This window comes from Chrysochloris asiatica, unplaced genomic scaffold, assembly GCF_000296735.1.
Source record: "Chrysochloris asiatica unplaced genomic scaffold, ChrAsi1.0 scaffold00124, whole genome shotgun sequence".
Lineage (NCBI taxonomy): Eukaryota > Metazoa > Chordata > Mammalia > Afrosoricida > Chrysochloridae > Chrysochloris > Chrysochloris asiatica.
This window is the reverse complement of record NW_006408642.1, coordinates 5375973-5389226: the sequence shown is the minus strand read 5'-3', so window position 1 is coordinate 5389226 and position 13254 is coordinate 5375973. Positions and strand designations below refer to the sequence as shown.

The 13254-nt window shown below is 36.6% G+C and overlaps 1 protein-coding gene across 1 annotated transcript in view; it reads right to left on the bottom strand.

The window, feature by feature from the left end:
• Positions 1-13254, bottom strand: part of TOPAZ1 (testis and ovary specific PAZ domain containing 1) — a 109626-nt gene that overhangs the window by 68561 nt on the left and 27811 nt on the right. The window contains exons 5-9 of the mRNA XM_006868775.1: positions 8165-8229; positions 4717-4856; positions 2623-2708; positions 1623-1748; positions 266-329 (exon numbers count right to left, since the gene is read on the bottom strand). Of these exons, the coding sequence (XP_006868837.1) occupies positions 266-329; positions 1623-1748; positions 2623-2708; positions 4717-4856; positions 8165-8229 (481 nt within the window). The remainder of the gene's footprint in view (positions 1-265; positions 330-1622; positions 1749-2622; positions 2709-4716; positions 4857-8164; positions 8230-13254) is intronic.

Here is a 13254-nt window from a genome sequence, read left to right as displayed (position 1 = left end):
CGGTTCCGACCCATAGCGACCCTGTCCAGGGTTTCCGAGGGTGTAAATCCTTACGGGAGTAGAAAGCCTCATCTTTCTCCCGCGGAGCGGCTGGTAGTTTTGAATCGCTGACCTTAAGGTTCGCAGCCCGATTCGTAACCACTACGCTACCAGAGCTTCTTACTTAGAAGGTACTAAATTTACTTTCAAACTACAAGATATAACAACACACTGTTTGAAACATCCACATTAATGAATTTATAGCAACCATTCAATTGTTTAATACCTGCACGTTGTAGCAAACACAACTCATCAATATTTATATATTTCTTAAACGCATCCATGCAAACCTGCAAAAGTAACCAAATAATATATAATTACTTTTTCAGAAAAATGACACAAATTTCAATCCTATCTTTTTGCTCATACTAAATTTTTAAAATGCATTTATAGTACTGGAATAAAAAAAGTTGATGTTAGGTTAGCTCACAGGTTTGAAATGCATACTGAATTCATTACAAAATCCTTAAGGTCATTTAAAAATAATAATTTTTAAGAATAAATGCTTTGACCAATGGATTAGAACAATGCCTAAAAATAGGCCCATTCATATATAGTTGGCTGACTTATGACATGGGCGACATTGCAGTACAATGGCAAAAAAGACAGTCATTTTCATGATCCTGGCACAGATTTCAACAGGATGCCATATAGTAATATCATAAAAAAATTTTAAATTGACAAATTAGGTTATAATAAAAATCAAGAAATTCTGTTTTATAAAAGAATACCTTCCGGAGAATGAAAGGCAACTTATAAAGCAGGAAGGTATTTGCTATACACACATAAATACACATATATATGCGTATTACGTATCTCCAAAAAAGAACTTGTATCTGGAATACATATTCTCATAGACTAGTAAGAAAAAATATCCCATAGAATATAGGCAAAAAATTCAGATACTAAAAAAAATCCATATATCTAACAAATATTTGGATATATACTCAATTTCATCAATCATCAGGGAAATACAAGTTAAAATCACAGTGAAGCAATCCACAAGCATGACTAAAACTGAAAGGCTGATACTTCCAGAAGCTAGAGAGGATGTGAGGCAACTATACCGCTCACATATTGCTGACTAAGCTGTAATTTGCACATGTAATTTGTACAACCACTTTGGAAAATGGTTTGGCAGTATGTATTAAAATTGAACATTTAGACTTTATAATGCAGCAATTCCAGTATAAAGCATCAGAAAGTATACTGTTTTCAACAACAGACAGGCAGAAGAATACTGACAGCATCACTACTATAGTATTTTAAATGATCCAAATGCCCATAATGGTAATAAATACCAATAAAATAAATTCTGATGTTTTCACCCTGGAATATTAAATACTATAAAGCAATAAGAAAGAAATATCTACAATTAAGCAAAAAAGTTTTATATTCTCAAAAACACTGAGCAAAAGAATTCAGACAAAAAAGAACACATATTGTATAATTCCACTTACATAAAGCACAATATCTAGCAAACCTCATCTATGCCATTAGGAGTTCATGAAAATCTTAATTAAAATGCATGACTGAAATAGTTATGAAAACAATTTCTACTTTAAAGACTTTGTGTATTTTACCTTTTCATCTCCTTGCTCAGGGACATGAGTAAACTTACACTGTGATCGTTCACAGCCACGTAAAGTATTAAAATGAAATTTGCAGTATCTATGAGGTATAATTAACCCTAGAGGTTTCTGGAACACCTAGAAAATTAGACAAATCCCCTGTTAACTGTAAAATACTTACTATAATCAAGTGAGAAACCACCTGAAGTAACCAGAACTACTACATACTCAAAACAATCGCAAGAGAAAGTTTGCTATTTTGATAAGAAAAAATAAAACTCCAATTTACATTAAAAAAAAAAAAATTTAAAGTGATTTAACTGTACACTTAAATTTCCCTTAGTATACAATACTCCAAATCAAGGTTATTATTATTGCTTTACTTTATGTATTATTATTACTTTACATATTTTAAAAGCTTATACATTCTCTCTTCTTTCTCATGTATCTGCTCCTACTTTTACCAAAAGTTAATTTTATTATCATATGCATTATATTTCAGGTGCATTTATCTGGTACAAAAACTTGCCTTAGCTTTTTTGATTAGCACAAAAAGTGAAATGAACATTAGAACTTTTTACAATATACTTTCCCCATAACCTGCTTTATATTAACAACTTCCTTTTGTATCACAAGAAATTCTCCTGTATTTTGTTTTGGATATTCTTTCTTCTGCTTTCAATCTCTTGTGTTACTTATGAGTATCCTGATTCAATACTTAGTTTTTTCTTTTTACCACCAAGACCCCAAGCAAGATGGAATGGCCAAGTGGCAGCATCAACGGGCTCAAAACGTGGCAATAATAGTGAGGTTGGCCCAGGATCAGACATTGTTTCATTCTGCTGTGCATAAGGTCGCTATGATGGCACCTAACAACAACAACCACCAATTCCCATTCTAGTATCTGTATACTGTCCAAAACAGCTAAAGAACCAAGGATGGACAGGGAAAACACAAAGACCCCAAAGTGAATGCTGTAACACATTATGAATTTAAAAAGTGGGAAACTTACTCCTAGATTTTTTTCCCTTTTAAATATTTCACTAGCTTCAGGATTCTGCAACTTTAAAAGAGAATGTTTTCCTGGAAATCTGAAATCTAGAAATAATAAAAAATGACATTACATACCAATAGGTTAATGTTTATTCTTTTATAACTATGAAACAGTGATCAGTACTATGTACATTCAAGTTTTACTTGGGAGTTTTCATGCTTAATTTACAGACTGTGCTGCCATAGTATATTATTGTGCAATTCAGAATGGTTGCCATCTTAAACACTTTAAATGTTTTTAAACCCGATTTAAAACATTTTAAACTCACTATGTTGTTGTGAAAGATGTCATTTTGAAGATGAAGGTATGCCTGATCCAAGCCATGGTATTTTTAATAACCTCATTTGCATGTGAAAGTTGGACAGTGGATATGGAAGACTGAAGAATAGATGCATTTGAGTTATGGTGTTGGAGGAGAATATTAAAAGTACCATGGACTGCCAAAAGAACAAACATATCTGTGTTGGAAGAAGTACAGCCAGAATGCTCCTTGGAAGCCAGGATGACCAGACTGCAACTCTCAGATTTCGGACATGCTATCAGGAGAGGCTAGTCCCTGGAGAAGAATATTACGTTGGGTAGAGTGCAGGGTCGGAGAAGAAGAGGAAGACCCCCAATGAGATGGGTTAGCAAGAGGTGGCGATGATGGGCTCTGGCTTAGCTGTTTTGTTCTGTTGTGCACAGGGTCTCTATGAGTTGCCATCAAGTGGTTCTGACTCATAGCAAACATCTGTAGGGTTTCTGAAGCTGTGTATCTTTATGGGACCAGAAGGACTCATCTTTATCCCATGGTGTGGCTGATTGGCTCAAAAGGGTAGCCTTGTTGTTTTCAGGCCAAGGCCTATGGAATCCCCGCACTCTACTAAACTCACTATACAAATGAAAAAAAGGAGCACTGATGGCGCAGTGATTGAAGCACTGGGCTATTAATGGCAAGATTGGCAGTTCAAACCTACTACTCACTCCAAAGAAAAGATGAGGGAGTCTGCTCCTCTAAAGATTTACAGAAATTTTAAGGAGCAGCTCTAGTCAGTCCTACAGGGTCACTACGAGTTGAAATCAACTTGACGGCACTGGGTCTGGTTTTGGATTTATAAACTGAAGATATCATCTTATATTTTACATAACCCATAAGCATAGAACAATGCATTCAAATGACACTACTCAAAGTTAGTGACAAATTTTATACACAATACACTTTTCTAAAGAAGACAACTACTGAGACTAGGAAGCACAACCCTTTTATGGTCTTATTAAAATGAGAATTAGGACATTGAGTCTTTTCTAAAGTAACAAATTAATTTTTTTATTCAAAATAATTTCATTTTTACCTTAGCAGCATCAAGATATAATCTGGAATAAGCTGATGTTTATGATGTATAGCTTTACAGTAATTTACACTACGCATGGAAGCCTTTAAAAAATAAAACATGTTACCATCATGGGGTATGTAGTATGTAACATAAGGCAGCATGAAGTGAGTAATAAGAAAGTACAGAAGAGTGAAGTGTGAGCTACCCAAAGCAATTTTATAATTTGTTAATTATTCTTCAGAATTCTAGTATGGTGCTATAGGATAAACACTGAACTGCAACCAAAAGGTTGTCTGTTCAAACTCACCAGCTGCTGCTTGGGAACTCTACACAGGGTCGTTATGAGTCAAAATTGACTTGACGGCACTTAACAACAACACTACTATCACATACAACTATTTTAGAAATTGTTCTACCAAAAGCACTAAGCAAATGCACAAATGTACACATATTTCAAATTTTAACAAATTTTATACTTGTTTCGGAATCCTGGTATGGTGCTGTGGGTTAATGTGCTGGACTGCAAAGTCAGTTTGAATTGCAAGGTCAGCAGTTCAAGTTTACCAGCTGCTCCTTGGAAACCATATACAGGGTTGCTATGGGTTGGAACTGACTTGATGGTACTGAACAATATTTGTTTCAAAATTTTAAAAGATCTTTTTTGCTTTTGGTGGAAAACTACCCTGCACAGTTTCTATATTACTGAAAGTCAATATAATATTGATTAAGAAAACAGTACCATTCATCCAGGGTCTCAGGATTGAGTCTTCTTGATGAGCACTTAGATTTAACGGTGGCACCAATAAATACAGAGGTTTTGGACCCAGTGCTGCTAACTGACATTCACCAGGTATAATCTCTACATTTTTCAAGTCTTTGCTGGATGAGCATAAAAATCAAAATTAGAATTTAAATGTATTTTTAAAACATTAAAGTAATGATAATCAAATAAGTACAAACACATATGAACGCTACCTACATTATATACTTAAATACAATACTTAAGGATTCAAAGCACTTGATTTTCAGTAAACTGTACCTGTCTTCTTAACTAGAAAAACTACTGCTAAATGGTTGGGTTATGAGTAGAAGAGGGGTAGGAGAGTAAGGAGTTTAAACTGGAGTAAAATAATTTTAATTATGCCAGACAATGTGAGGAGTAATTGTTATAATCCAGCAAAGGTCATCCAATTAAATTAATCTGTTGACAGTGCAATGAAATAAATGAATTAAAAATTCCCTCCAAGATATGCAAACGTAATAAATAAATCTATATGCGTACTACTTAGCAGTTTCCTTTGGGGAAAAGTGTAAAAAAATGTTAATGCTCCAGGGTTGCCACCTTTAAACAGCTTTGTTTGTATTCTAATATGTGAGCTCCTACATAACCATTTTGGAGTCCTGGTATGCTGCTGTAGGGTAAGCACTGGACTGCTAACCTCAGGTCAGTGGTTTAAACCCACCAGTTGCTCCTCAGAAACCCTATGAATCACAACTGATTTGATGACATTTAGCCATAATAACAACATAAAATCAGTTTAGAAAAATCTCATTTGGAGATCACTTATCTAAAAAATAAAGAACTTAAGCAAGGAATAGGGAGGATACTACCTCAACGCTGAGGAATAGATATACATGAATTTACTTTTAAGAGAAAGACACTCTCTCTCAGATACTATAATGTTTTATCTGAAGAACAATTCTGACAAGCTTTTTCAGCTGGCTTTGAACAGTTCATTATGGTGTGACCTCCTGCTTAAAATTTCTATTTCCAACCCAAATATACAGAATGAGAATCTACATTTTAACCAGATGCCCAAGTGATTCTTAAGTACACCCTTCTCCTCAACTATTGACATGGTTAGGTTCCACAGACCAGGTCATTATGAGGAAATGTAGGATGACCATGTGAGATCACAAAATATATTATTGCACAACTGCCAAGCCACTGAGAATCATGGTCCATCCAAGTTGACACATAACCGTCACCATCACAGCTAGCATTACTCTCACCTTGCATCTTAGCTGTCTATTACTGCCAGACATATGTTGTTAATGTGAAATAGTAAGGTAGGTTTTTTACTATTGTCCTAAATTTGAAATGTTGAATAACGATATAGCTGATTAAGTGAGGTGAGGGTGTACATAAGAATACCTTGAGGATCTTGTTAAGCTGTACATGCTGATTCAGTATATCTGGGATAGAAATGCAAAGTCTCAGCAGGAGATTGAACAGGAATGAACCAGTTCCAAGTCCTGAATAACAGTAAGTGAGGGAAACACTTATACAATAACTGAAATTTAGTAGCAATGATGGAGTTAAGAAATTTCCACACAAAGTAGAGACATTCGCCTTTCTCTCCAATTTGTGATTATCAACTGCCATGTGTAATCAACACTGTTGTTAAGTACTGTGGAGTCCCATTCCTGTGTGTTTCATCTGAGGTGCACATGTAGTATTGCCATTTTTATGTTGTTGGAAAAATGTACTTGCAATGAATAAGCCATTGGTCTTGCAAAATTCTATCATGCAAACTGGTGTTATTTCTGTCACCAAGGCCATATTTTCCAACTATTGACCCTTCTTTGTTTCTAACTCACATTGTAATTATCAGTGGGTAATGACCCTGTACAGGGTTTCCAAGGCTATAAATCTTTACGGGAGCAGAAAGCCTCATCTTTCTCCTGTGGAACAGCTGGTAGTTTTCGGACTGCCGACTGTGAGGTTAGCAGCCCGATTCGCAACCACTACGCAACCAGTGGTTCTTACTACCCCGGCAAACAAAAAAATAGTAACATAAAACAAGAAAGAAAGAATTTTGGAATTTTATAGACTGAGATTATTTAGTGCAATTCTTTTACTTTTGAATGGATGACTTGAGCCCAGGGTGATCGTGACTTGACCCATGTCACATTATTATTATGTTACGAGTGGAACGGATGATAAATCTCTACAGATTTTGCAATAACACTGTTTGTAAATGAAATTGTTTCAATATAAAAAAACAAGTTAACTTTTCTTTAAGATCACCCTAGAACTGTGCCAATCTAATTCTATCTAGCCTTTTCCTTCACAAACCGGTTCTCACACTTGAGCATGCATCAGGATGAGCTGGTATTTTGTTGACACAGATTGATGGGCACCATTCCCAGAGTTTGTGATTCAGTAGGTGCGTCCCAATGATTTACACATCTAACAAGTTCCAGGAACTTCACTTTATGAACAAACTGCCTTAACAGAAAAGGATCGGGACATATTCACTTCTCCTGGGCTTCTATCACCAGCAAAATGAGAATGAGAGGTCAGGAGTGAATCAGGGCATCTCCAAGTTTTCTTACAACTCTAATTCAGTAGTGTTAGGTGTTCTAATGGATCTAAAGGAGTTCTGGTGTGGCGCTGTGGGTTAACGTGCCAGACTTCAAAGCCATGTGAACTGCAAGGTTGGCAGTTCAAGGTCACAAGCTGCTCCTCGGAAACCCTATACTATGGTTTCAACTATGTATATAGTTGCTATGGGTTGGAATCAACTCGACTGCACACGACAACAACAACTGGACCTAAAACTGGTGTGATGCTGTGGGATAAACGGTTCAAACACACCAGCTGCTCCTTGGAAACCCTTTACAGGGTGGCTATGAGTAAGAACTGACTCCACTTAAAAGTGAGTCTACTGCAGCTCCCAGTACTATTTACTGCATCTGTTATCTGCAAACAGCAATGTTCATCTGATTTTGGCCACTCTGACCCTCAGACTAAAATGGCCTAAAAAGAAAAGCCTAATGATCTACTTCTGAGTATCCGTCAATGAAAAGCCTATGGGCTACATTAGTCTGACCTGATTATGGGGATTGCTCAGCACTGGGCAGTGCTTTGTTCCATTGTCTGGGATGGACTCAATAACACCCTCATAAAAGTCATATATGCATTCATTGTTTTGTTTTCTCACTAGTTATTACTCCTTCCTCAAAAACTCTTCTAATGGCTCAGAAAATTTATTAAGAATTTTAAGACTCAAATTTACCTTCAGGTTAACTTCAAATACTCATTTATCTGGGTACACCTGACACATGAATTAAATTATACCCATTAAGGCATAATGGTACAGTAGCACAAGCACACATACACTCAAAGATATTAATTATATATTCATGACTAATGTTTTATAATGAGAAATCATGTAACAAACCTTTCGCAGTCTTCATAAATATTTTCTTTTTCTTCTTTAATAGTTATCTTGCCTGGAAATCTATACTGTGAAGAGATTATAGTTAAATAAGTACAAGCGAATTAACTCTATATTCTGTACTAAGCTATGACAACATACTGGATTTACTAGTCTGTACTAAATGTCAATTAAACAGCTAATCTATTGCCAATCTTGAAAACAACTCTACTCTATCTTATTTAAAATACTAAATATTGACTTAAATTTTCTACTGTTGCTTTGGCCTCCTTTCTGGTACGGCGCTATAGGATAAGCACTGGACTGTGAACTACAAGATTGGCTGTTCAAACTCCCTAGCTGCTCCTCAGAAACCCTATATAAGGGAGCTAATGCTTCTGAAACAACTTGACAGCACTCAATAACTGCTACTTGGGAGTAAAGTTGTTAACTGCTGTTGAGTCGTTTATGACCCACAGCGACCCTGTTTAGGAGTGGCTGGTGAGCCTGAACAGCCTACCTTGAAGTTCTAATCAATTTTGCAGTCCAGTGCCATACCAGGACTTCTTTGGAGTAAACTTAATATAAACAAATTCATTTTTCCAGCTTTTGATATTACCTTTAATTACAGAAGGCATCATTTAAAATTATTGATGATTAAATCTCTATTCAACAATAAAGTTTTAATTGATTTGCATTTTTAGGTAGTATTTATGACCATAAATGAAATTTATTTGAAATATTTAAATGCATTTTCAACATTATAATACTTAAAACGGAGGCCTGGTGTGTCACTGGGGGTTAATGTGCTGGATTGCAATGTTGGTTTGAACCGCAAGGTTGGCGGTTCAAGCCCACCAGCCACTCCTCAGAAACCCTATACACGGTCACTATGAGTTGGAGCTGACTCAAAGGCACTTAACACCACCACCACTTAAAGTATTTCACAAAAAGCATTTTGGGAATTGTGATTTTCTAAATATAAAAAAGCTATACATGCTAAACATTAAATTAAAAATAAGTAATGGAAGAGTCCCATAAATAATAACTTTAAACTTATTAGAGATGGTGTGAGAGTTAACCTTTAAATGTCAACTTGACAAAGCTATGGGAGGCCAGTTGTTTGGTCAAACACTAATCTAGATTTGTTATAGTCGGTGGTAGTTATGTGCCGTGGAGTTAGTTCCAACTCACAACACCCGTGTATAAGATTTTCAGGGCTGTAAATCTTTACAGTAGCAGAAAGCCTCATCTTTCTCCCAAGGAACCACTGGTAAGTTTTGAACTGCTGACTGTGAGATTATCAGTCCAACTTGTAAACACTATGCTACCAGAAAAGTTATATGCGATTTAATCAGTTGACTTTAAACCAGATTAGCCTCCATAATTTAAGTGGGCCTTACTCAATAAGTTGAAGGTCTTTAAGAGCAAAAAGGAAGACTGCCCTGTGGCGTATTCTGCCTATACGCTATAAAAAGAATCTTTCCAGAATCCTGCTACTTTCCCCATCACTTGACATATAGGTTTTGGGACATGAGACTGATAGAATCTCTAGCCTACTGGCTTACCTTCAGATTTTGGACTTGCCAATGAACTTCCACACCCTCCACCACTGTTGTTGTTGCTAGCTACCACCGAGCTGGTACCGATTTATAGCGACCTTATGCACAGCAGAACAAAACACTGTCCAGTTCTGGGTCTGAGAACCTCACCACTGTTGCCACGCTTGAGTCCACTGATGCTGTCACTTTGCCAATCCATCTCTCTAGGAGTCTTCCTCTTTTTATCTGACCTTCCACCTTACCAAACATGATATCCTTCTCCAGCGAATGGTCCCTCCTGACAATATGTCCGAAGTACGAGAGACGAAGACTGGTCATCCTGGCCTCCAAGAAGCACTCTGGCTACACTTCAAAAAAAAATCTGTTGGTTCTTTTGGAGACCATGGCACTTACAATATTCTCTAAAACCGTAACTCAAAAGCATCAAGTCTTCTACGGTCTTCCTTATTCACTGTCCAGCATTTGCAAACATATGAGGTTATTGAAAATACCATGGCTTGGGTCAGAGGCCCTGAGTTCTCAAGCTGACATCTTTGGTCTTCAACACTTGAAAAAGGTCTTGTTCAGCATATTTGCCTAATGCAATATGTCGTCTGATTTCTTGACTGCTGCTTCCATGAGTGTTGATAGTTGATCCAAGAAGAATGAAGTCCTTGACAACTTCAATCTTTTCTCCGTTGATAAGAATGTTGTTTATTGGTCCACTTTTGAGTATTTTTGTTTTCTTCATATTGAGACACAAGCCATACTGAAATCTGTAGTCTTTTATCTTTATCAGTAAATATTTTAAGTCTTCTTCACTTTCAGCAAGGTTGCATCATCTGCATAACACAGGTTGTTAGTGAGTCTTCTTCCAATCTTCATGCCATGTTTTTCTTCATACAACTCAGCTTCTCGATTTGCTCAGCATACAGGTCCGGTTAAAGAATACAACCCTGTTGCAAGCCTTTTTTTGTCGCATCCCTTTTTAAATTTTAAACCAGTGTTCCCATGTTCTGTTCGAACAACTGCCTCTTGGACCATGTACCAATTCTTCATGAGCACAATTAAGGGTTCAGGAATACGCATACTTCAAAATGTTGCCCATAGCTTGTCATGATCCACACAATCAAAACCATTTGCTTAGTCAATAAAGCACAGGTAAACATCTTTCTGGTATGGTCTGCTTTCAGCCAATATCCATCAGACATCAGTAGTGATATCCCTCGTTCCATGTCCTTTTCTGAATCTGGCTTGAACCTCTGGAAGTTCTCTGTCAATGTATGCTTGGAGCCGTTTCTGTTTTACCTTTAGTAAAACTTTACTCGAATGGGTTATCAAAGATAGTGTTCAATGATTTCCACATTCTGTTGGGTCACCTCTCTTTGGAATGGGCATAAATATGGATCTCTTTCAACCAGTCAGCCAGATAGTTGTATTCCAAATTTCGTGGCAGAGATGAGTGATAGCCTTCTGCACTGCTTCAACTTGCTTGAAAGATTTCAGTTTTTATTCCATCAATTCCTGGTACCTTGTTCCTTGCCAATTCCTTCAGTGCACTTTGGATTTCTTCCTTCAGTATCATTGGCTATTGATCATATGCTACCTCTTGAAATGGTTGAATATCAACCATTTCCTTTTAGTACAGTGACTGTGTATTCTTTCCATCTTCTTTTGATGCTTTCTGCATCATTCATAATTTGCCCAAAGAATCCTTCAATACGAAAGTTGAGGCTTGAATTTTTTTCTACAGTTCCCCCAGCTTGAGAAATGCTGACCGTGTTCTTTCTTATTGGTTTTCTAACTCTAGATCTTTGCACATTTTATTGTAGTATTTGACTTTGTCTTCTCAAGTTGACCTTTGAATTTTCTGTTCAGCACTTGGACCTCCTCATTTCTTCCATTTTCTTTAGCATCTCTAAGCTGGAGAGCAAGTTTCAGTGTCTCTTCTGACATCCATTTTGATCTTTTCCTTCTTTCTTGTCTTCTTAATGATTTTTGGCTTTCTTCATGTATGATGTACTTGATGTCATCCCACAACTCTTCTGGTCTTCAGTCTTTAGTGTTTACTCTATCAAATCTGTTCTTCAGATGATCTCTAAATTCAGGTAGGATATATTCAAGGTCATATTTTGGCTCTTGTAGACTTCTTTTCATTTTCTTCAGCTTCAGTTTGAATTTGCATGTAAGCAATTGATGGGTCTGTTCCACAATCTGCTCCTGGCCTTGTTTTGACTGATGATATAGATAGATATTTTCCATCATCTCTTTTAGCATATGGAGTCAACTTGATTTTTATGTATTACATCTGGTGAGGTCCATGTGTATAGTTGTCTCTTATGCTGTCTAAAAAAGGTACTTGAAATGAAGAAATGATTGAGTTTGCAGAATTCTATCATGCAATCTCCGGCATCATTTCTATCACAAAGGCCATATTTTCCAACTACTGATCCTTCCTCTGCTCCCAACCTTTGCATCCAATCACCAGTAATAATCAATACATCTAGATTGCATGTTTGATCAATATCAGATTGAAGAAATTGATAGAATTCTTCTATTTCATCCTCATTGGCTTTATATGTTGGTGTGTAAATTTGAATAATAGTGGTATTAACTGGTCTTACCTGTAGGCACATGAGTATCATTCTATCACAGACAGCTTTGTACCTCATCTGCATATGCTCTTTTTGACAATGAATGCAACATCATTTCTCTTCAATTTTTCATTCCTGGCATAGTAAACCATGTGGTCTCAGATTCAAAATGGCCAATACCAGTCCATTTCATCTCACTAATGCCTAAGATATTGATGTTTATGCGTTCCCTTTCATTTTTGACGACTTCCAATTTTTCCAGATTCATACTTTGTACATTACATGTTCCGATTTTCAATGGATGTTTACTGCTGTTTCTCTTCATTTTGAGTTGTGCCCCATAAGCAAATGAAGGTTCTGTGGGCTTTACTCCATTCGCGTCATCACGGTCAAACTACTTTGAGGAGGCAGGTCTTCCCCAGTTGCATTTTGAGTGCGTTCCAACCTAAGGGCCCCATTTTCTGGCACTATATTTGACAGTGTTTCTCTGCTACTCATAAGTGACTAAATATTCACAAGTAGTTCATCACTCCTCCTTCTTAGTCTATCTTCATCTGGAAGCTCACCTGAAGCCTGTCCACCATGGCTGACCCTGCTGGTATATAAAATACCCATGGCATAGCTTCCAGAATCACAGCAACTCACAAGCCACCACAGTACGACAAACTGACAGATGAGTGGTAGACCCTCCATCATACCATGGACCAATTCGTTAGAAAACTGTCATCAGCTACTCTCTATATATCTATGTTAATGGTTCTGACTCACTAAAAAACCCTGTCTAAAGCAGATGGTATTAACATATGTAAGGAAATTATTTAATAAATGGTAGGAAGATGTACTAGTCAATTGGATGGAATAATATCTAGTCCCAACTCACTATATGCTAAAATACATTTCAAGTTCATTAAAGATTTAAACATAAAAAAGGAAATTCTGAAAGTAGTAAAAGAAAGCAAAGGTGCATATTTTCCTAATT